Source organism: Clinocottus analis, unplaced genomic scaffold (genome assembly GCF_023055335.1).
Source record: "Clinocottus analis isolate CAN_PGR_092001 unplaced genomic scaffold, fCliAna1.0.p SCAF_19, whole genome shotgun sequence".
NCBI classification, from domain to species: Eukaryota; Metazoa; Chordata; class Actinopteri; order Perciformes; family Cottidae; genus Clinocottus; species Clinocottus analis.
Window position 1 is genome coordinate 6,702,445 of NW_027175920.1, and position 24,837 is coordinate 6,727,281.

The 24,837-nt window shown below is 40.5% G+C and overlaps 1 protein-coding gene across 5 annotated transcripts in view; it reads right to left on the minus strand.

Moving 5' to 3' along the window:
* The window catches only part of plce1 (phospholipase C, epsilon 1), a 74,837-nt gene that overhangs the window by 40,602 nt on the left and 9,398 nt on the right, over positions 1-24,837 (minus strand). For 4 of the 5 annotated variants that reach the window (XM_068583770.1, XM_068583769.1, XM_068583768.1 and 1 more), the window contains exons 2-6: positions 18,105-18,194; positions 16,621-16,963; positions 15,499-16,166; positions 14,890-15,297; positions 14,494-14,703 (exon numbers count right to left, since the gene is read on the minus strand). In XM_068583770.1, the coding sequence (XP_068439871.1) occupies positions 14,494-14,703; positions 14,890-15,297; positions 15,499-16,119 (1,239 nt within the window). In that variant the 5' untranslated portion in view covers positions 16,120-16,166; positions 16,621-16,963; positions 18,105-18,194. The remainder of the gene's footprint in view (positions 1-14,493; positions 14,704-14,889; positions 15,298-15,498; positions 16,167-16,620; positions 16,964-18,104; positions 18,195-24,837) is intronic. The other variant, XM_068583767.1, reaches the window with a different exon arrangement.

Here is a 24,837-nt window from a genome sequence, read left to right on the forward strand (position 1 = left end):
CAAAATAAAAGAGGGGGATTCAGCCACAAAGACACTGTGGGTCTGTGTGGCGTTATCAGCGCTCACTGGTACTCAAACACACATATATACGCACAAGGATGGATCGGCTACACAAACAAAGCACAGATAAGCTCCAGAGGGAGTGACTTTGATCTCTGCTCAGGTAGACATTCCTCCACTATGTCTTTACATACACAAATGTTTGCTGCTATTTTAATGCTCTGAACTTCAAAATGTAGCACCTTTGACAAAAGCTAAAAGGGATTCCAGTAGGTTTTAAAAGACAATTTTGAATGATTATTGGGATATCATCGTGAATCAAAAATAATTTTGGCCAGGATAATCGTGGTGCAAAGCCTTAAAGTATTGATCACCTTTCTATTTTATTAAAAGATGAGGGAGAAAAGGGGACAAGACCGACCTTAAAACCAATAAAGTGTACAGTTCGAAATATAATGATTTGACCATAGAAAGCAAAAGCTCTGACTAATACTTGAAATAATTATATTATGCAATCTTAATGTTGCAGTGTCACAAAACAATGCGTCTGCCTCGCTAAAAAATATTTTGGCAGAGCAAAATGTACTCAATAAAACTGAATCTCACCGCTGCGCCATTCTTGAAGAAATGTAAATCACTTGAAGATTTAGTTCCGACAAAGCCCCATGCTCCTAAAATCCTTGATGGACTGTGTGTTTGCTTTAATGCAGTGAAAGTGGAGCCAACAAACCTGTCTAGGTGGAAAATTAAGAAAATGAGCACCCTGTCCACCTGATGCGACAAAGAGCGATTAAATCGACTGCACCTAGTCTATTTGAAAACTCGGTGAAAAGCCAGGTATGTTCAGCAGCTCTGGTATCTCGGCACACAGACACCCAAACCCCACCCATCCTGGACGACCAAAATCTGGAGCTATAAACCAAGCACAACCAAACATGCAAAGTAGACATTTAACCTCAGCTCAAAAAATTTTCTTAGCGCATATGTCTGTGTGTGTGTCTGTGTGTGTGTGTGTGTATCCTGGTTTGCGTCACCAAACAAACAACCTCTCTGCACTGTCCTGGTCCGCTCTGACCTTTTCTGTCGTTTCTGTCTCCACAAGGTAATGTTTGCTTTGCCGCTGCCGGAGCCTGGACTGTCTCACCGCTGACTGAGTGCTGCGCTGATTTGTGCGTGTAAGTTGGGTGTAGTGCAATAACGTTGGGTGCAGTTATACGGACTCTACATACACGTGCATGTTTTATGCGTGTACTAGTGCGGGCTGGGTGTGTATAAGATGCATACTTACTGTATGCTCTGAGGATTCATGTGCTTCTGAAGATACACAGTCCTGAATGTATGTGAATATATTGCATGTGTGTGTAGGTGGTCCGTGCACTTGAGTCAGTGTTGTTTATTAAACTAGAGGAGTCTAATGTCAGAGATTCTGCTTTGATACGGATAATATACACACCGACACACTTGAACAACTCTTCCTTGTGAAAACATATTAAGAAGATCATAATCCAATGAAAATCTTATTATTTACTGCGAAATTTTAAATCTGAAATGCATTCACACAGCCCATTTTGAGATAAACATAAACCTTACACACAAACTCTCGAAGAAAACCCCCTCTTCATGCATGACCTCAAACTCAATGCATTGTCTTGGTCCCAAGGCCATGAAACATCGCCTTTGTGGGATTGTCGGCATTGTTAACACCATTAAAAAAAGATGGAACTGCAGACAAGAGGTGTATGCAGTGCATCAATATGCACAGTGTGTACTGAACAGCTAAATCCACTGAAATGGACATAGAGGAAATAAATGAATGAAGGCAAACAGGAGAACAATATTTGTGTATAGCACAACTGAAGAGATATGGACATAATATAACAGAACGATATGATGCATTTGGTTATCACAAAACTTGCAGTGCAGTTTGTTATTTCACAGAATAAGCCTCGAGAGAAAGCCCCTCATGTGGAACTCACAACGTCAGATCAGGTCCTCTGTGACTCACATGGTGGATTATAATGCTGACATTTCTAAGGGTTAGACTCATGCAGTACTGCACTGTAAACATAATGTGGGCGTTTGGGAACCACCAAAAGTTTTTAGCAAAGGCCTTTCCCTGGGATTCCCAATAGCCGGCAAGCGTTTGCTTCAACGCCTTCATCTGATTTTAATTACTCATCTTCGCTAATAATACCAATTGTGACCTGCTCACGTGAGCCCTTGTTATGTGATCAGGTTAAAGACTTCATCCAGCACGTGACTAACTGGATCTAAAAAAAAAAGTAAATACACTTATATCAGTAACATGTTGGCGTGTCAGAAACCATACATATAATCCTGCTACTTCCCTGGGATTAGGCCTTTAGAAACAGGATCCTCAAACAAATCTGCTAAAAGTGTTGGAGATGAAGAGGAAGGTAAAGAGACAAGAGGACAAGATTTCAGGATGCTTTGTTAAAACCGGAAGACACATTTATTGCAGCGCAAGAGAAGAATGAAGAAGAGAGCAAAAGATGAAGCCGAGGAGGAGGTGCCCACTAAAGGATGAGGGGGAGAAAGGAGATGAGAAAGAACAGTGCGGCAGGACAGACAAAAAGGAGGTGAAGAGAGAAAAACACAGGGGAGCACAGCGCAGAAAAGGGGGGGAGGCCAAGAGTGACGAATCATAATCCCCCGTTGAATTTCACAAGGAGCCACTTCACTAAAGATCCAAGAGCTGGGCCGACCTCCCTCACACCGCCTCACACCTTTAACAAGCGGAGGGCACTATTGTGTGGACTTTATGTGTGCGTCTCACACAGAAGACGAGAGCAGTGGAACAACTCAAAGAAGCAAACTGCATGTGATTTAGGAGAAAATGCAGATGTTACGTTAAAACACAAACAATGCACTGTTTTAACGGAGATAAACAGCATTACAGAAATGAAAACAAGAACACAAGTACACGGCCATCAACACGTTTTAGAGCGGAGAACGAGGCGAAAAGTGAAACAGAAAAGACACATTTACAAGAAAGGACAAAGTAAACAAATTTGTGCAGAGTGAATCGCGAGCAGAAAGAGAACGACAGGTTGTGCCTAGTCACACTTGTGAAATATCAGGTCACCATTTCAGCAGATTATGTTATTGTGTTCTTTATGGAGCATGTTTGAGGAGAGTAGATATTAATATGAGATAGATGTTAGCTATCATCATTATTATATATTATTCTGGCTTTATTCAGTCTTGGTCTTACCGTATGTTCATAGTTTTGGTAATCAGTTATGATAACATGTTGCTCACCAGCAGCAATTTAGAAGCTGAACAATATGGCTTAAGTAAAGCCATGTGGTTTCTAATGCTTTATGAGAAGGTCAAGAGAGTACACAAAAATAATGTTGTTCAAATCATCCAGCAACGGGTAGATCTACATCCAGTTCATGCAAGAATATTTACCCATCCTAAACAAAAAGATAAGACTGTTGTTGTTTTTGCAGCTATTGCATATACTATATCTCAAGGAGAATAGGAAATCATGACAGTGTATTCGAGGCACTACTGACTTTATTTGTGGTTAAAACTAACAGAGGAAGAGTCCAGGCCTGTACTGCTTGGTGAATTACCTTTCTCTGAAATGTAGCTAGTGAGTAATTTGTTGTCATAATAATATAAGTGATAGAAATGAGACAAGATATGATTTAAGCTCTCAGAGAGAAAGGCAAGTTTCAGAGGGACAAAGAAACAGAATGGAGAAGCCAGCGGGTAGCAGAGAAAGTATGACAGAAGAGAAAATATGACATGAGGAGTTGGAGAGGGTGTCTGGAACGGGAAAGAAATTGGGGTCATCCTCAGGGCCAAAACAACCTGGAACCCATTACCCTGCACCCAGTGGGACCCCTCCACTCCCCCGCTTACAGTTCTCATGATGTCATACTACAGCGAGCCGCTCCACTCTCCTCCGTAAGACAGCCAGAGATAAGCCTGATGAATGTTTTTCACTTCTTAAAGTTTTAGAGAGAAAACTTAATACTGCAGACAAATACAGTCAAAAAGATTTGAAAGTAGTAGTTGCTGCATTAATGCTTTTGCTTGAATGTTCTGCAGGTTTCAAAAACAAAAGCTGGCATTAGTTGCTGCTGTTCTACCTTAAACTGTATCATGTTATATTACACATCAATGATACTCATTTTAACTCTTGGATATATTTTTAACTGACTGCTGGTTTAAAAATGTAAATTCGTCCTTGACTTTGCCTCAACCCTACTTAAGTAATGCTACATTTTAAAAAATCTCACTTATTGTTTTCCTCCCTCAGATCTTGGAACTTAGTTTGCTTTTTTTTAATACTTTAAAGTTATCCTGTAGCACAGAAATTCACTACACACTTTGACAGCACTACACCATCAAATACTTTCCGTGTTCAACTTTAGACAACACATTCATCTGAAGGCGTCTAATCCTGTTGCTGAAACTAATCAGACTAAACATTTTTAAGTAAAGTGTTCCTAACCGCCGCAAAAAAAGCAATGAATGAAAAGATTTTTCTCTGTCAACGTACACTAAGAAAAATTAGTAGCAAACAGCATACTTACTGTGGCACAGAAACTAGCCGCTATATTCAAGAGGAAGGAAGAAAAACCAATAAACGCCGATCCCTCTTAGTCTGTTGCACTTATAAAAGTGAGAGTGTAGTCTTGGGCGAAAGACAGCCAGAGAAAGAGAGAGAGAGAGGGACAGAGGGAGAGAGGGAGAGAGCGAGCAAGCGAGCGAGAGAGAGCAAGAGATCTCTACATCAGCAGAGCAAGCCTAAGGAGGGGAGATGGGAAGGAAAGAGAGACAAGAGAAAGAGAGACAAGAAGGAGACTCTGAGATATCTGGCTCCGACTGAGGGGACCCCCATATTAGGTGATGAGGCAACAAGCCCATCACAACCCAGCAGCAACAGCGGAGATGCTATCAGAGAGCACACTCTAAACACAAAGACAGAGGAAACCAGATTTCAATCGATCCTCCTCTACGAGCCTGTTCAATGTGTAAACAATGTCTGGTACAACCTTAAATAAGGCCTCTGTGTTTTTATTAAGAGCTATTACACCAAACCTGAAAATCCACCTCTTTTTCTTTTCATAGCCCACATCATTCAACTCATCCCTAAGTGACCAACTAAAGGCAATCAACTCTAAGTGTGTCGAGTCAGAAAGCACTTATTGTGCTGAAAGACAAATTGATGTTTGTATCAAGAGATATTGCTCTATTAATTCTAGTAATACATCGTGGTACGGATAACTTGTGCTTCCTGGGTTAAGTGAGAAAATCCCCCAATGACATAAATAAATGGAAAAAGTAGCCCATCAAGGTATTTTATAAATACCTTGTATAAAGAATACTGTGTGAATACAATCTGAACTTCGCCAACATTTTTATGAAACTTTAGTGTGCCACGTGGAACTGAGCAGGACGATACATACATTAAATGTGAGGCGATGAGTCGTGGTATCCAAGTGGATTTGCATTTGCACCAAATGTTTCCGTCACAGATTATTTCCTGAGTTAAGAAGAACGACCAAGTGTCACGTGACAATACATACAGTATGCATCAGTATGTGTCCCTTCAGCGCAAACTACTATTTACGAGGTCAAACACGAACATTTTTGCTCCACTGTGAAGTTGGATGAGATCGATGAGGTGTTGAAAGTGCTTTGGATGAGATCACAACTGCTGCTCCTGTCAGCAAATCCATTGCCAAGACAACGAAGCAAACTCCATCCCGCAATGAAAAACAGCGTTGCGGCGACAAGCTCCGGATGAAGCCGGTAAGTAGTCCTCGAGTTGGGGTTGTTCTGTCGATACCGTAGAAAACATCGTTATCAACATTTACGTCTCGTGCAATATTCATACGCTGAACATACCGATACACTTTAACAATGTAATAATGATTCTTCAAAGCATCCATGTGATGAAATGTTGTTACAATTCTCCTCTGGATGTTAATCTCAGGTTCAAACACTACATTATAGCGATAGTGAAGTAAAACAGGACATTAATTAAAGCCTAATTGAGTGTCATCGAGCCCACGCTGCCTTGACGGTGTCATAACGGCTAAAAAAAGCCACATTCTAGCTCTGCTGTCATAAGGTCAGGTGACATGTGGGCCATTACACCAATAGAGGCCGAAGGCAGGGCCACTTGATCCTTGATCCACGCTTTGCTCTGGTGAGCGTTTCTATGCCAACCTCCAATTAGAAGACCTGTGTTTCAGCTTTTCCGTTTCGGCCGGCTCGCTCACCGGGAGCACACGAGCAATTGCAACACACTCGGTCTCATCAACGCGCTCTTCGTTGGCACAGCGGACACCGGTGACTTCAAATCAATTCACAATATCGCCTCACGAGTCAAACAGCACACCTGCACAGGAAGAAACTGGATTTGTCTTTCTTGCTTTTTTTTTTTTTTACTTTAAAGGTAATCTCTTCTGTCAGGGTGGTGTAGCCAATACAAAGAGTTGCAGGTTTATATTATTTTTTTAAGCTTCAAATCAAAAAAGTAATTTATTCTGTAGTAACAGTGTTGGCAAACACGTAGACACGCACACCAGTGACCGGTTGAAGTGAATACAGTATGTCCTGTTAAATCTCTCTCATCAAGTGGAAGAATTAATCCGTTTCGCACCCAGTGGACATCAAAGTGATCCTCAGAACAAAGCAAACAGCTGGCCTGCCCTCTGTCTTTGCTTTGCATTTCTTTGATCAATACTCAGCTAATGAGACCGGCTCCCTGAGACACTAATGAGAGGTCAGATTCGTGCATCATACTACACTAATTAAATTGGTTGCCTTTAGAAGGCACAAAGTCCCCCGATCAATATGAATTAAGACAACGATACAGTATGATGTGGTGTTGCCTCGTTCAACCACTGAACATAGACGTACTCTTCACACCGTGGAGGGTTCATTACAGAGCAGAGCTGATAGACTACAGCCCAATAATTACATAGATAATTTGTGAAAAACATTACTTTGCTTGTTTTTTTTCAATAAGTGTGCTGCCATCTGGTGGATATTCATTTCCAGTAAACACTGATTATCTTGAGTCAAGTAATAATAACAATAATATGTCAAGTAATAGAAAGCCAAATGAGCATCACCTTTACAAGTTGGAAGACAGAGAATTTAGGTTCAGGCTTTTTTCTTCTTGAAAAAAGCAAACATGCATCTCTTTTTAAATTCCCAAACAATCGCTTAAATAACACAATGATGACAGACTTACAGACCGAGAAGATAGTACACCCCCACACACCAAAAGCATGCAGATCAAATAGCAAGAGTAAGAATAGTCTGGATGCCACGAATGTCAGATTTCTAATGAAACATACATTATGTACCAATAATATTTAGCGATCAAAGTTAATCTGCAGCAGCGGCTTCTTCTATTTCTCCATTAGATGGCTCCAGAGGACCACTTTTCATTTCAATCCTCATCAGCTCTTACATCATCATGGCTATTGTACTTTTTATATTTAAAAAAACTACATGTAAAGTCCCTTCAAAGTCTTGCTTATCAATTTAGATCAAAGCTGAAGAAAAACATGCACGCTAATTTAATTCTTGTCTATGTTGACAGAGATTCAGTGTTCTGTTCAGCGACAGTCAGCAGCCAAGATGCTTGCGAAATTGAAAGTTAATCTGGAAACTTGTTGTTCAAACTACGCAGATGAAGCTCTTTAGCTGAGCAAAGACACAGCCGTGATATGTTTGTCAGACATGCTGCTTCGACATTGAATTTGGTGTTGCAAATTAAAGTGGCAACACAAAAACAGATATTTTTTTTTAGGAAATTAAGGATTGATTTAAAATAAATCTCCCTAGAAAACCTCTCAAATTAGTCAAAACGTTAGGAAGTGGAAGGTAACAGACTATTTTTATATCAAGTATGTTATTCGTAGAGTGCAACAATAATAGCGTGACCCGCCACAGCTTTAAGCTCTCATTTAATCCATTTTTGGGGGATTATTGTTGGTCCATTTTCATCCAAATGCTCTTTTCTAAATCAAACTTGCAGGTGTAAATGGGTTCTTCTAAAATGTGACCACATCATTGGGGGAGTGCAGAAACAGGTTGACACATATAGCAGTAATGTCAGTCGAGATGCGAGGTCACAGAAGATTGGGAGAGTTAAATTAGTCACCATGACAGGAAGTTCAAGTCAGCTCGCTTGTTTACATTTCTTATATTGTATGTGGTCAAAGTTCATGCTGTGTATTTGGATTGAAGTTGACATAACAATGTGTTCTAGGGGTTACCACCCAAAAAGGGACATATACAGGCCATGTAATTTTGATCAGAAGTGTATCAGTACCTTAAGTTGTACTGCATTCACCTCATGGGGTCAAAATGCGCCAATGTTTGTGTTTGTGTGTCGGGTCCTGACCCAGAGTTTAACAGCCTCGGCTCTGGAGGGAAACTTTCCCAGTTTCTGGAGCAGCATAATTTTCCCACAATATCACAGATATGCCAGAGGCCTCAGCTAGCTAGAAAGCTAGCTAACATACACACACACACACACACATTTTCACTCCACGAAGCAAAAACACACCCACATGCAGTTTTGACACCCTTCTGTCACCCAACAAAAACAAACGGAATGTGTTTCCACAAAAACAAGTAACAGCGGCCACATGCGCTGCTGCGGCTTCAAGCAAATGTATGAACAGCGATGGAACAGGCATGGAAATCGCTGGATGTTGAAAGAGCAGAAAGGTCTCACTGTTTAAGATACTGTCACTGTGAATAACAGTACTTCTTATGAACACATGCTAGATATTTACTGGCCAACCCATTTTCTGTGTAAAAAGACATCTGACTAAACAGTGTGTCTCACTCACACACACCCGCACACACACACACACACACACACACACACACACACACACACACACACACACACACACACACACACACACACACACACACACACACACACACACACACACACACACACACACACACAATAATCTCAGGCTAAGCTGCAACACCCAGCTGGGTGAGAGCGGCCTGCTCGGCACATTCCTTTGTAGTGGCACAACACACACAGAGAGAACATAAGAATGATAGACAGAAGGTTAAATGTGTGTGACATATACGGAGGGTGAGCGTTTGTGTGTATGTGTGTGTATAGTTGTGAATAATACTAGAATTCAGAACTGATACTATTCATTGAATCCTTTCATTTCCCCAATGAAATCTTTTCAATCAGTTCATTATTTATTTCAAAATATGTATTTCTTTGTTGTTTTTCTTCATTATTTGTTTTTCAGCTGAATGACTATATCGTGCCTTGCTCTTTGAATATACCAATCTAGAGAGACCTCGGAAAAAAAAGATTTTATAAGAGAAAATAATTACATTCTGAGCTATTTAAAAAAAAAAGAAAGAAAGTATTTTACCATTCTCCAAGCACAATAAATTGGTTATCTGAACATAATACTTTATGAACCTTCTGGCCCTAACAAACACAACCTGAAGGAGAATCAGCTTCCTCCAAACACAAATAATTAAGAACCCACGTTTCTTGGAGTGTGATCAAATCTTCAAACCAAGCTAGGTGATGCAATTTAAAGTTGCTTAATTGAATCATATAGTTGATAGAAGAATGAAAGAAATAAGTAATAAATGCTCTCTTGATAACACACACAAAAATAATTAAAGTGTCCTGCTCTCGACTGGAAAACCACAGTGTGCTTCAACTCCGGTTCACCCTGCAAAAATGCACTCGCCATTTTCACAGCCTGGCTCCATCTGGATGTTCTTTCTTTTACCTGTGTCATCCAAACTGCTTTTCCTAAGTACGTTACAGTGTGCACACAGCAAGCGGCTGGTTAGAAAGCCTCTCAGAGTTTGGATAAGGCAGTTTGTCAAAACATGTAGTGTTTGTGTGCGCTCTTATGCAACTGAAAGAAGCCCGAAAACACATAATTATGTGTGAGGTCGCTCATAATCCTTGTTGTATAAAATGCTACCGGGCTTACAGGGACTTCCTGCTGTATAAAGCCATTCGCTCATTTCCATTAGCACAAACTGTGATTGTGATTGTAATTTAATTCACTTCAACCTTTTTAGAAGCCTAAATTGTAGGTACGTGTGTGTGCGTGTATGTGGCTGTGATTGATTTTAGGTCAGTGACTTTCACACACAGGAACAAAGAATTGAACCAGTCTACTGAGACAATAATCTGAAAAGCCAATCTAAGCAGGGAACTCATGTCTCAAAACCGGATATTTGCTGGACATTGCACCTTTACAACAGGGAAGTAAGATTTAGATGTGTTTGTAAAAGTTATTACTCGCGCTCTCAAGTAACCGGTCTTTAAACATATTGACCCATTTTACAAGCATGGATATTTAACCAGCGAGGGGCTGGAGGGGAAAACCATTTAACAGCGCAAACAAGAAGTAGATTAACAACAACTCCCATATGTCGCAGCCTGCATCTTATTGTTGTGACAGCGAGGTTAACATTTGCTGAGCAGAAATGACATCGTCCTAAAGCTAGACAACAGTAATGAGCACTGCAGTGTAGCCCTGCAAGTCACGCTGACATAAGCCACTGCCATATGGATGATTATCACATTTGATTTAGTGGGTTCCTAAAGTAATATTGTCATTCATCATTCTCCAACCTGCACATATCAAAATCTAAGGCGAAAATTACCCGACATGATTTATTCACTTTCCGAGCACAGATATTTCTGAATAGGAACCGGCAACATTTTGGCTTAACAGTTCTGAGAAGAAACACTGAGGAAGGACAGAGAGTCCCTTCGGAGGAAGAATGTGTTCCTGTCCCCGAAGACTACTCGCATCCTCAATAATGGGAAGATGATATATTTACAAGCATGCATCTCTCAGCCTCTCAACACAAATTGCTATGGCAAAAAAAGCGTGTAGTCGCTGTCTCTGCCTGCCTGCCTGTCTGTCTCTGTGTTTGTGCATGTGTTTGTGTGTGTGTGTGTGTGCAAGGGCTTGCAAGGGTGTGCATGGTCACTTACCATTTAGCTTCACACCACTTTGAGTTAAATAAAAGGACGCAGCAGGGCTCTAATTGGTAGACTCTGCAAAAGGCAAACAATAAAATGCTGGCTTGTAGACCATTTGATATCTATGCACCAGGTGTGTGTGTGTGTGTGTGTGTGTGTGTGTGAGAGTGTGTGTGTGTGTGTGTGTGTGTGTGTGTGTGTGTGTGTGTGTGTGTGTGTGTGTGTGTGTGTGTGTGTGTGTGTGTGTGTGTGTGTGTGTGTGTGTGTGTGTGTGTGTGTGTGTGTGTGTGTGTGTGTGTGTGTGTGTGTGTGTGTGTGTGTGTGTGTGTGTGTGTGTGTGTGCGCGTGTGCGCGTGTGCGCGTGTGTGCGTGTGTGTGTGTGTTTATGTGTTTTCACCATTAAACCTGCACAAAGTAATGAAACATGATCTCATTTGGTGTTAAACCTTCCCGAGACTTAGTTATATGACAGTTGAAAATAAAATGTAGGCACATTGATCAGTGCATGTAGGGGACAAACTAAATTAAAATAAAACTTAATAGGAACGCGGTCAATTTATTTCGCATTTTTACTGCTCAACCCTTGGGAAAGAATGTGAAACTCTTTTCACTACGATCCCATGTACAATATTTTCCATCGTATTCATTTTCCATTATGTAGAAACCTATATAAAACATAAGTTCATGGCTCTGACTGGGTCTAAACCTTTTTGTTTCCACTCTCTCACTCTCCCTATTCTCTTTCAAATAGTCCATGCCTGATTCCCCCCAAACCTTGTTTTTCACATGGCAGATTTTCTTCTTTTTCCACTGTTAAAATCTCATTTTCTTCCTCTTACTCTCCTAGTGTTTTACTCTTCCCTGCCTCCCTCCCTCCCTCCCTCCCTCCGCCGCCCTTCTCCAATCCCTCCTTCATATAATCCTGTGTTCTTTGGCTCGCTTCATTAGTTGTAGCAATAAACACACTGGGCCACAGGATACCTTCAGAAAACTCCTCAACATGATAACTGCAGAGTCAGGCTTACATATAGGGAGCCTGTGTAACATAAAGTGTGTGTGCGTGTGTGTGTGTGTGCGTGTGTGTGCGTATGTGTGCGTGTGTGTGTGTGCATGTGTGTAAGGCTCAGGGGAGTAGAGAGACAGAAACAGTGTTTTGTTTTTTTGCAAAAATGCAATAAATTCATAAGGTTTGTGCCCTGAATACCGCATGCATGTTATTACAATGATCTATATTAGATTGACCAGATGGTTTAGGATGCAAAGAGACATGCTGTATTTCTTGTTTCTTTATTTAAGGTTTTAACGTTAATGTTGTATTTTTCTCTGATCTTCCCTTGGTACGAATATCTGCATCTAATGAAACAGAAACATTGCGACTGCATGACTCCTGTTTGTTGCTAATGGGATGTGTTCCTACTTTTTCATAGGATTTTATGATTCTGATGACAGCCCTTATTCACTGCTGCTCAGTAATCTCAGCGTTTCTCTGGTGACCCCTTACAGGAGTAGGAGTCGGATTGTGTTTTGACAAGGGAAGTGCTGGCAACTCCCTCGTTTTCAATAGACTCATTATTAAAGCAGCTCTGCCTGGACTTAACTCAACCCATATATCTACGACCACTAAGGACTCGTAAAAACACTTTGGCAAAGTCAGAAACCACACTGCTGCATGCACACGAGTATGAGTGTGTTTGCATGGCTCGAGTGCACAAACCCCCGTCCACACATGAGAAACTTAAGACAGTACTTGGCTCTGTTGCGGTTATGCATTAAACCATTAAAAAAAACACATACCCATGCATTTATGCACTCAGGTTATATAACTGTGCACATGACATGCAGGAATTCAATTATAAAAACATGCAAAGTAAAGCGCCCATGTAGACACACTCGACCTGCTGTCTAATATCTATTTAACAATTCCGTTACAAAAATATACGCTCCAGTTCCCCTTCAGGTTAGCACCGTTAGCATTGTTACTGTAGTGTGTGCTGTTAAAAATGGTCAAATCAGGTTACCGGTACATCAGTGATGCTACGCAGGATGACATTCATAATAACGCTCAGCTGTCGGCATGTTGAGAGCAATATAATTGCTCCCAGTCTTATACATAACACATTTTAAAGTACCTTTAGCAACAGTTACACGTAGCAAAAAAAAAAAAGCTCAATAGAAATACAATATTTTTCTTGGCATTACAATACAATAAACTTGGAATTGTGTCATTCTGTGGCAGTATGCATCTTCAAGGCAATGGGTTTCGGTATCCATGTGTTTTGAGTTTTTACAGGAGGGAGAAGATAAGAAAAAGACAATAGGAGAGTATCCTGTGTGATGCTGCGTCTACTCAGATACTCATAATGTTTGCACTCAGACTGAAAGCATGACTCATGGTGGACAAAATTTATTTCTATTGAAAGGTAGCAAAAAAACTGTATCATCTCTGAAATGTGGCTGCCAACAGCTCCTGTGAAAAAAATGGTGTTTGTAAAAACACTCTTGCGCTTGCTTGGAAACTGGATAATAACACAGCAACGTCCTGGGTCTCCTCTGTCTCACTCCAGTTCTTTTCCTCCATCGCTCTCAAACTTTCTCGCTCTGTCTTGCTCATTTACCTTCTCTCAAGCAATTTCCATGGCTATAACTTTAATGTCAATGCCAACTCTGCTCAGTCCATTTACACACACACACTCTCACACACAGAAGGCTCAGTCATTCAGTCCGTCAGTAATATGGGGAGCAGGACTAACAGAGAATAAATCATTTTTCCGCAGCAAAGGCCTACCCTGAACAAAGAGCCTGTGTGTATGTGTTTTTTGGGATGTGTGTGTGCGCGCGTGTATGTTGGTCTATTAACATATTTCTTGAACAAATTATCCATCTTTCATGCATGACAGGCAGAACATTTCCACCCAAACAGAGAAAAGCAACAGCCAAGAACAATTTTTCAATCAAGTCCTAAATACTCCTACAGCTATGAGATTTGCACTTTGCAGAAAAAAAAGACAAAGCAAACCAACTTTCAACCCAATACTGCATCATTTGTGGCATATCCATAGCATTGGAAGGCAATTAAAGAATGAGCACTTTATTGCTTGAGGCATAACGTCAGTGATGTAGGTTTCGTGAACAACATAAAGATAAAATACCCCCCTCTGCAACATATTTCCTTATCTCTTAAAAAGGCAGCCTTAATAAACCTTGGGTTAGGGTGATTATGGAAAACATGATTAATTGTGCTGATTAACATTGCACACTTGGTTATAAATCATTTTGCCTCAGTATAGTTCTCTCTTAACAGGAGTGTGTTAACAGCTAAAGTCTCAGTGTGAAATATAAGCTATCAAAGACCTGAGAAGAAGTTCACTGCATTGCCATCTTGAATCTACATTTTCATAACATACAAGTCCTTGATGTATGGAATGCTTCTATAATGCATGTGACACGTCAGTCTTATGATGTTTGTGTAGTCGTCCTCTTACCTGCTGTAGCTGAACTCCAATAAAACGTAGCATGTCTCTGCAAACGCTGAATTCCTCTTTGATAGCACGCATTACAATCGGCCACACATTCTTCTTGCTGGGTCGCCATATCCTCTGATCAACAACCACCTCCCAGACCTCCTCTGAGATGCGTCCTGACGGCAGCGTCTTGACAAGCGCTCTTGTTCCAGTACACACTGACTTGGTCATCTTATGGGAAGAAGAAAAGTGGTTCAGCATGTCTCATGGTTTTGTTTAGCAAACTATAAATGATGAGCACTAACAAGGGTGATAAAAAACAAACAAAAAAATGCTAAATTAAAAAAATAACAAACATGTTTAACATATCAGCTGAACACATGTATCCAGCAGAAGAGAAATCTTGCATGGGGATACCTTTTGATTATTCTTGAAGAAGCGTCTGACCAGGACAGTGGAACGTTCTTTACGGTTCCTTATAAAGTCTGCGTTATCCAAGAGGCCGTCTCCATCCCCTTCATCACTACTGCTGCCCCCACTGCAGTTCCTGGTCACTGAGGATGACCTCTCATCGCTCCTCAGGGTTGACCTCATGGTTTCAAAAGATGCTCTTCTTGCAAATAGTTTTTCCAGGGAGCATTTCTGAACCCTGGGCTTTCTGTTGAGCCTCTCTAAACTCGAGTAGCTATCCTTGAGTTGGTGCCGGTGAATGCGTCCATTTTGGTGATGCTGGCGGCGTTTGGGAAGAGGGGAACCAGAGGGAGATGACACCACAGAGCTCGGTTCACTGGATGGACTACACTGAGATAGGAGGCAGGGTGGAGTCTAAAAGCAGAAAACATGGTTCATTAAAATATTCTGAATGATGTTTGTGCAGAGATGAATAAGCAGTGTCTCGTATGGGTTATCTACTTAGTTTAAGCTTTTCATTTACATTTTAGAGCACAGAGAACACATAACACAGTGGTGCAGCTTAATCTAAACAAATTGCAGATATTATGGATGAGCAACGTCCTTCTGTATTACCTTGTGGAAAGCTAGCATTGACACAGGAAGGCTGCTGCGACGGATGTGTCTCTGGTTGGCCTGGGAAGGGCTCGGGCAGAGGCTGGGACTGTGAGTGGGGCTGGAGCTGGGGCTCGAACTGGATCTATGACTGTGGCAACAGCAGATGTTTGGACTCATGTTAAGGCTAGACAGGGTGCAGGAGCATTGGATGCTGCCAGTTCTGTTTCTGCCTGCATCTACACCCTCTTCAGGGGTGTCCAGGTGGCACGAATATCCCTCTGAACCTTTCCCAGGTATCGGAGGAACAGTGTAAGTTATTCCTTCAATTTCCTTGCCAGCCGACACCTCTGGATAACATTTCTCTTCGGTGCTCAAGAGTTTTGAGTTGCAATCCAAACACTCGTAGTCCTCGTCCAAAATTGTCCCTTTCCCGCTGTCACATGACAACTTCCTATAAAAGAGAAGGGAAGGGCTGCTCCGCTGTTTTGACTGCCACGATTGGTCAGAGTATCGCCATACTTCCTGGCTGTCGTTTGCGTGTCTGGCTTCTCTGCTGGTGCTGCTCCCAGTGGATGGAGGTGAAGCCCGCTGAGCCAGGACTACAGCCCCGACCTGAGTCACAGTTTTTTCAGTAGCCATTGCGTCTTCCTGGAGCTTCCTGCTTTAGCCTTCGTTTAGCTGCAGCTCTGAAAATAAGTGACACTTTGCTGTTGATGCCAGTTAAGCAGGAGAACTCTAACAGCATTTAGAGGAACTTCCGATTGGTCTAAAGCCCTTTTAACCATCTAAAATTGGTAGCATTAGTATGATCTGTCAAATAAATTTCTCGAAGTCTCTTAATTCCTAACATTTGAGAAGCGACCTCTTCCATCTCAATCAGTGGCTCCATAGAAGAGCAAAGGGAATTACATTTGCAGAGGAAATGCAATTTGCAGACTTCAAAACCCATAGATTGTGTAAGCTGACCACATTGCCATTGTCTACTCTAGATAACTAATGATAGTGAGTTTTCCCTGAACTGAGCTAGGGGGGGTTTAGGCACATTTCTCTATTGCAGCTTCACCTTTTGAATGATTGACTTACATACTACCATCATCAGCATCAAACCTTTTCTATTTTAGTTCAGTTCAAAATACTCACTTAGATAATGAGAGCGATCCACTTCAGGTCATGCTACACGACAGTCCCAGGTCCTGCCACCACGGTCAGAGGCCTGTGGTCGGGCAGCACTGACTTCAGCTTCCAGTGATCTCCTGAGGGACTAAGACAACATGTCCATACAGAGTGTGCTCTGTGTGTGTTGTAGAAACAGAAGCTTGTGCAGCTGTACAAACTGCCAGATAGAGAACCCACGGAGTTGACCCTGGAGGAAAGAGGAATTTTCTTGATAGTACAGTTCACGGTCACAGCTTACAAGGCGTGTGTGCGCTAAACCTGATTGGTTCCGACATGCATCTGTGGCATAGTTATCCACTTGCAGGCCCTGAGACAAAAAACGAGAGGAAAACAAAGAGAACACAGACACATCAGTCATTATCTTTTTAACTCATTTCCACAATTTCCATATTCCAAGAGGTTTGTGTAATAGAGCTAGAAAGTTAAGTACTACAAACTTAAAAAGAGATATGGGGAAAAACCTTAACACACACAAGAAACACTATTGACTAACTTTAAAAAAAAAAAGATTTCTCTCAGTCCTTGTGTGCACTCTTCATTCATCGCATCAGCTTTCTTATCTATGACTATTCAACTAAATCAACGCACAAAGTGTGAGCCATTGTGACCAACGCAACTGAAATAACAAACACTGAATTTCAGTGGGAAGGGAATAACGCGGGAAGTAACACTCATTTTAAACCCATAAAAAATGCTAACAAAGTATAAACAGTACTATTATCTCCATTTCCTGAGATGATATATAAGGAGAAGGACATGTAATGTGCTTGTTATAATTCTGCAAAGACCCTGCCCTCTGTCTGTATTTTCCCTTTTCTTCTTATTTTACTGTGTTCAGGGCGCTTCTTGGCATCAGCAAAGGGCCCACGTGCGGATACAACCCTCAGTCAATAAGCAGGTAGTGCAGCTTGTTCTCATTCCAAAACAATCAGTTTCAAACAATCAATAAATGTTTTCCTCTGATTCCCGGCTTCTCACGCTTGTCCCTTTCTTCATTCCCCATGCCCATTCCCCATAAAATGCATGAAATGTACCCCAAAAATGCTTGGAAAAAAAACAACCTTTGATTACAATATGAAAACCAGAAAAAAAAGATCTAGGTGTAAATAAAATGTTCTAGATTCTAGAAATTCTTTTCACTGTTATTAGTTTTACATGTAACAACTTGCTTTGGGTTTACAATACTCCTCAAAAACCACACACACTGGTTTATGTTATAATGGTTTTTGACTACAATTGTCACAAACAGCTTTCTAATTTTTGATATTGTCCCGCAGTCTTAAAATACAAGACTCTTGTGTTTATTATAGCACATAACAGTAGTTTGTAATGATGCTACTACAACCCATGCAGCTCTAAAATAAAAAGGAAATGGTGTCTCTTGAGGCTTAGACACACCAAACCAAGATCAAAAGACTGGTGGTGATGGAGGCTAGCTGTTGTGTCACCTTATGTCGCTTGCGTATTGGCCAAAGAGTTGCACCTGAACACGCCGCAAAGTCTACAGCCGACACCAAACTAGCACCCACATTCTGCGCCTGCGTGAGAGGAAACAAGTCTTCATAACAGCAGGCATTACATTTCTCTTCTCGTGCACTGATTGGCTGTAGCTGAAGAGCCAATCAGAGTAATTTGCGTTCAGTAATGGGCTTCCCCAATGTCTGAAAGTGGTAATTTGGCCAAAAAGCCATAGAAAAAGGGCAGATCAGGACCTTGAGCCAATATCGCAATATTTAATATCAATATACCAAGAACTAATTCAATTTTGTCTAGAACAATCTGGTACACTGGTAGGTTACTAAATCAGATCTGGGCTAAAAACTAGTTATGCACCCTGTTGGCCTGAAACCCATTCATAATAGACACACTCACCCACAACATGCACGCATACTAATCGTGTGGTTCTGGTATCGTCAATGGTGGCCAGTGATGTAAAAATCCAAAAGACTAGTACCCGAAACCTCGTAATTAGAGCGACCACAGCCCTTAACTCCCTGCCCGAATGCGTGGGCCAGAGTAGGAATGTGGGATAGACCCAAAGAGGGAGGACCAGCTCCACTTTTAGTGCATGCGGGTGGGTGAGGAAGAACAATACAAATAGGGAGGAAAGGGCTCAACTCATTGATCCTTGGTAAATCAAGCAGGCAAGGCATGTTCTGCCAAAAGTAGTCAGTGTGCTGATTTGTATTATCATGGGCTACACACTGAAATGCACCAGAGAGCGCAAAGGAGAGAGTTGTCTGAGGAGATCAGACCTGGACAGAACAGAAGGAGACTGTGAATGGTAGCAAAAGAACCAACGATACTATACAAGCTGAACTCCAAGGTTTTTGAAGTTCTGATCGCACCGTGTGGACTCCATGGAAGAAGACCCAGAAGGACTCAACTTTTGAAGCGAAAGCGTAAAACAGGCCAAACAGGAATTTGATAAAATGTATATTGATAAGGCTCAGTCCTTCTAAGAGAATGTTCTTTGGACAGAAGAGTCAAAACTGGAGGTTTTTTGGTCACTCACAGTGCTGTGTTCACAGACGTTAAAATTAAGCTTTTAAAGAAAAGAACACTATTCCTACAGAACTTTGAGAAGGCTTGGTTATATTTAGGGCTGCTTTGCTGTGCCTGGCACCGGGGGCCTAGAATCTGTGCAGGGCACGATGAAATCTCAAAACATACTGCCCAGTGTTAGAAAGGCCAGCCTCAGTCGCAAGACATGGGTCCTTTAAAAAGATAATAACCCAAAATACACAGCTAAAGGAACCTAAAAATGGATATGAATAAAACAGTGGACTATTCTAGTCCTGGATCCTATCAAACATCTTTGGAAAGAGCTGAAATGTGCGGTCTTGAGAAGATCCGTCAAACCTTATTTGTGTCAGTTTCAAGTTATTTCAGGGAAAACTGTGCACTCGTCATTTTTTGTGGAGGGAAACCAACACATTTGAGCACGTCTGTATATCAAGGCGTCTGTGTTGGATGTCTGTAACCTCTTTTCAAGGCTCTGTGCTACATTCACACAGACAGACCCTCCGCCCAAGGGATGAAACACACAAGTGCATTCATGAGCTCACACTGACATTTAACCTTCATAGGACTTCCTCTATCTTGCTGCTAAACTGTAGCCTTTTGAAGACAATGATTTGATTGCAAAAAATATATATATATTTTCTTTGATGGGACGTTTTGAGAAGCCACTGCTATATGTATGTTATTTTTGTTTACTGCTGAGCATTGTTCCACAGATCTGCAATGGTATTTTCGTGTCAACTGCACTACAGGCTGGTTTATACAAACCAAACGGACCTGAACTGATCCAAAGGTATCATTATTTTGACAATGGAGTGAGTAGTGGAGACTGTTTTGAAAGAGTTCGCCCCTCCTGCAAGAGGAAATAAGAGGCATGCCAAGATTCTGAATTTCCCAGAAGCCAATAAAGGTCTCGTAAAATACAACTTTTGAATAGGCCAGAGAAGTTGTATTCAAAATGAGCTTTGATAATCAAAATAATCAATTGAAATTACCTCATTGTGCATAAAAAAAACATACAAAACTACTTGATAGAGAGTAGGTTGCTAATTACTACTTTTAATCAACATCAAAATAAATTCTTAGAATTAATAAAATTTATATTATTTAATGACATACAATGATTACAAAAACATCAACAGAAAACATGCGGTATATTAGCCCAAATAATGTAGCTAACCAAGGTTAGTATTGGATTTCAATGCCTCAGTTGCACAAGACTGAAACAGAATCTATAAAATGTGGGAGCAGCTCGCCTGGAGCTACACTGCTGATTGAAAGGAGACATCGTCAGACTTTTAAAACGACCCGTATCATGTTTTCTCACAACGCCTCAGACAAAACAGGGATGTTTTAACATCCGTTTTTTGAATGACTGAGGGACAAATCTGCACCACGGCTGAGCTAAAACAAATCAAGGAGGTTTTCAGACGTATCTATCAGCAAACATGTCATCTGTTTTGAGCACTTAGGATAGGTGTCCACCCCGACCTTAACAGGAAGAATCTCACCTGCATGTGTTACGGTCTAACCGGACAAACCAGATATAGCGAACGTTGGCAAGGAACGTGTTTACATTCCAGGAAGATATGAAACACAAACATTTTGACTTCAAAACATATTTTGTTTAATCACTGTTCTCCTATATTTAAAGTAAGAATATATAAACAACACAATAATAATACTTTTTTAAGTGGAGCTGCGTGTCAATGCACATTTTCTAATTGCCTCAAGTGAGATTGGAAACTAGAAATTGTAGTCCCAAGACTACGAATGGGAGGAACAATGAGAAACGAAAGTACAGTTAAACTAAATGTGCAGACAAGATGCAATTAAAGACATGGAAAACAACAATGTTCTATTTGGGAACCATCTGTGTTCATCATCTACAGCTTCAGCTCATGTTGTGTCTGCACAGATGTTCACTGTCGCATTAAGGCTGATGTCACTTAAGGACACAAACTGACACACTTCACATGTTAAACATGAACGTCTCCAATTACGTGTCAGCAGGGTGAGACAAGCATCATATTTTTGCAACTCCAGGCAAGAAGTTGCACACTATAGCTTTAAATAGTTAAGCCATGTGCCTTATAGACAGCTGTGCTTGCGATCAAGCTTATTTAACAACACCCTGAAATTAGCAAGAGGATAGCGTTTCCACACTGTGGTTACTTGAAGTAGAAGCACGTGGACTTAAAGTAAGGATGAGTTTGATATTAGAAGTGTGACAGCTGTTCATTTAGACATCATGATCGTAACTGGATCTCGTTTTTATAAATTACAGAAATGGCTCATTAAATGACAATAATGAAGACTTCAAAGACACCGCCACCATAAAACACCTGCTATGTGATTATTTAAAAAATGGAAATTGAGAAATACACACGAGAGTAATTAAAAATAAATACATCTCTGCAGTTGGTAAAGCTAAAAAGAAAATCAAAATAACATGCACACATGTTAAACACGGTTCAAAGTAGCTCTTGTTATCAGCTGAACTGTGACCCTGGCCGGGGAAAAAACATCTCTCAGGCCAAATCTCAGCCTTGGGCCAAAATTGCAGACAGACAGACACACACGGAGACAGACACACAGACACACACACACACACACACACACACACACACACACACACACACACACACACACACACACACACACACACACACACACACACACACACACACACACACACAACCAGGTCACACAGAGTGACAAGTGCACTGACCAAGAAAACCATTGATCATTTCTACTTCACATGTTGTATTGTATACAATACTGTCTAGCACATGGCACCCATTTTACCAGGCTTCTCTTCCTTCAGAATAATTCATATGGTATACAAAATGAAAGTAATATATATATATATATATATATATATATATATATATATATATATATATATATATATATATATATATATATATATATATATTCATATATATAAACATATATGTGTATAATTAAGTCCCTATCATTTGAAAATGTTCAATACTTACATCAATGTAGGCAACAAGCCTTGTAACAAATCTTCTTTATATCTTAATCTCCAGGTGAATTCCTGTTCGCTGTCTAGTTAACAACTGGGTGAGACTGAGCGGGAGAGTGAAAGAGGGAGGAGTGAGAGAGAGAGCGACAGAGCAAGAGAGACAAAGACTGTCACTGGCATGTGGGATGGGCCTCAGTCAGTCGGAAGTTCAGCAGCCAATCAGAATATGATTTAAATGTTTCACCTTGATAGGTATGGCTGACAGTGACCGTACAACCACAGGACTGCGGTGACAAACGGAGCTATTTTATGTCATGAAATATTTGCGAATGGTCTCTTCACTAAATTGTATACTACATAAGTTTGATGCTATAAATACCCATTTTTTGTAAGTGTTGTAGCAATAGTTTTACATTTTAAGAAAGGCATTTATTGTTTTTTCAAACTGTTGTTTTTGTCATCGATCTTTCATAAATAAGGTGAATATTACGCAATCTGTTTTTCATTGAGTCATAGCTTTCGCACTGCGAATAAACGAACATCAAGATGCTATATCTGAAATTGGTAGCTAACCAGTGAGGCACATGCATGAGAATGCACTAAAAGCAGACTTCCCTACCTACGCAGGTATCACTCCACTATTTCTTTACAGAGTAAATAGTTGTTTGGTGATCAACTAATGCTTGGGATGTTAAATACAGACTTTTTTTTTAAAGAATTTCATTTCTGTACAGTAAATATGAGGCTATAGACAGCAGCCGGTTAGCTTAGCATGAACACCAGAATGTTATTTACAAAATTGAATCTCATTTATGTAACACATGAAAAATAGACTGTAAAAAATGTATTTATATCATTTGGGTTTTTGAAGGGGACTAATAAGTTGTGTTGTCGTGCCCATGTCGACCTCAACTGCAGGACATCGGCCCCTGCTTGCAGTTTAGACTTTCCCAGATAGGCTGGATTATCTTAAAACAATTACAAACTTCGGACATGAGCTTGTACGCTGCTTCAAAACGTTTGTGTACTTCAATAGAAGTCAATAAAAACTGTGATCTCAGCTGCATCACTGATGAAATAAGGACTGACAGCCGTCTGCTCATCGGGCTTTAAAAAGAGAACTGCTCAGTACGACCAACATATTCCAAGCTGCATTAAAGTGTAACACATGTTGATGAAAGCAATGGAGATGATCTCAGCAGCTCTGACAGTGGTGAAGAAATGAGATATACACTAATCAGAATCAGATGTTTTAAAAAAAGAAAAAGATGTATTGCTTGTTTTTTGTATTCATTAGGTGTGTCAGTTGTTCCCTCATTTACCCTAAAAGGGTATTTCCATAACATGCATTAGAAAATGATGTACAGTATAATTTCAATTTGGAGCTTACACCATACAATATTATTTTGACTTGCAATGGGTTGAACTAAACTTGTTTAGTTCTTGTTGCCACAGTTTTTTTAAAGTTTGCGAAAAGAAATTAATTTAACAACGTAGGGAAGCTTTGGATTTAAAACACAATATCAGTATAATAACACGTTATCTCGTGAGTAGTCAATCAAAATGAGTAACAATTTGTTTGTGTCTCAAAGCCAGAGCCATTTTTTTTTAACCCTTTAGTCCTAAATCATTGTGTATCCCCTCAGCAGGAGACCTTCATGCGCACAGAAAAGCCTTTTTCTAATGTTCATTCATGAGGGATTATTTCGCAACTCATCCAAACGATGACTCATGGCCTGGTTGATTAGGTCCAACGTCACAGGAAAGTAAAGCCTAGGTCGAAAGCGGCCCCATGAATAACTGGTAATAACATTGTATGCTTCATATTTAACAATGTTAGTTAATTAAGTGTACTTTGATACACTTAACTAACATATTATATAGTCAGTTAATCAGGAAATAAAACAGAGCAAATTATGTAAAAGTGTAAAATGAGAGCTGTATTCAAACTGAGCTCAAATGCCATTTATCCTCTTAAGACTCCAAAATACGCCACTAAATACTTCACACAAGGATTCAGCATTGGCTCTTTAGCATTCCACCAGCATAATAAGCAGGTCAGGGAGGGAAGGAATCCCCTTTTCTGTTGTGCACAAAAAAAGGCGTGCCATGTGAGTACAATAGAGTGACGCTCCAATTGCACTTGGTGTCACCCAAGTGCAATGAAACACAGATTTCACTTTGATTATCTTTTCAGAATGCTTTGAGATGCTAAAGTGGAGACTGCCATTATTCAAGAAAGTGGGTAAAGTGAAAAGCTAAAATCACATGTGTGAGAGAATGTAATGCAACATGTTGGATTGCTACCAGTCCTAATCTTGACAAAACCACTGGATTGTTTTATAGAAAAATATATATTTACCCCGAAAATGTTATTGACAAGAACAGGTAAAGAATCCTAGCCACAGTGCAGTGATGGCTTACTAAGCACTAAATATACTAAAGAAGAATTTAAATTAGGCTGCATAAAGTACGGATACTCAGTTTTGTGGAACTCCATTGGAGCACTCTTGTGCACGCTTCATGCAAAGGAACCCCCTCCCCTCTCTCTCTCTCTCTCTCTTTAACACAAGGGGAGAGAGAGAAGAAAAGACGCATCATATGACTACAATAGAATCACATTCCTTAAACTGGGCACTATGCTGTGTGAAGACCCAGATAAAAAT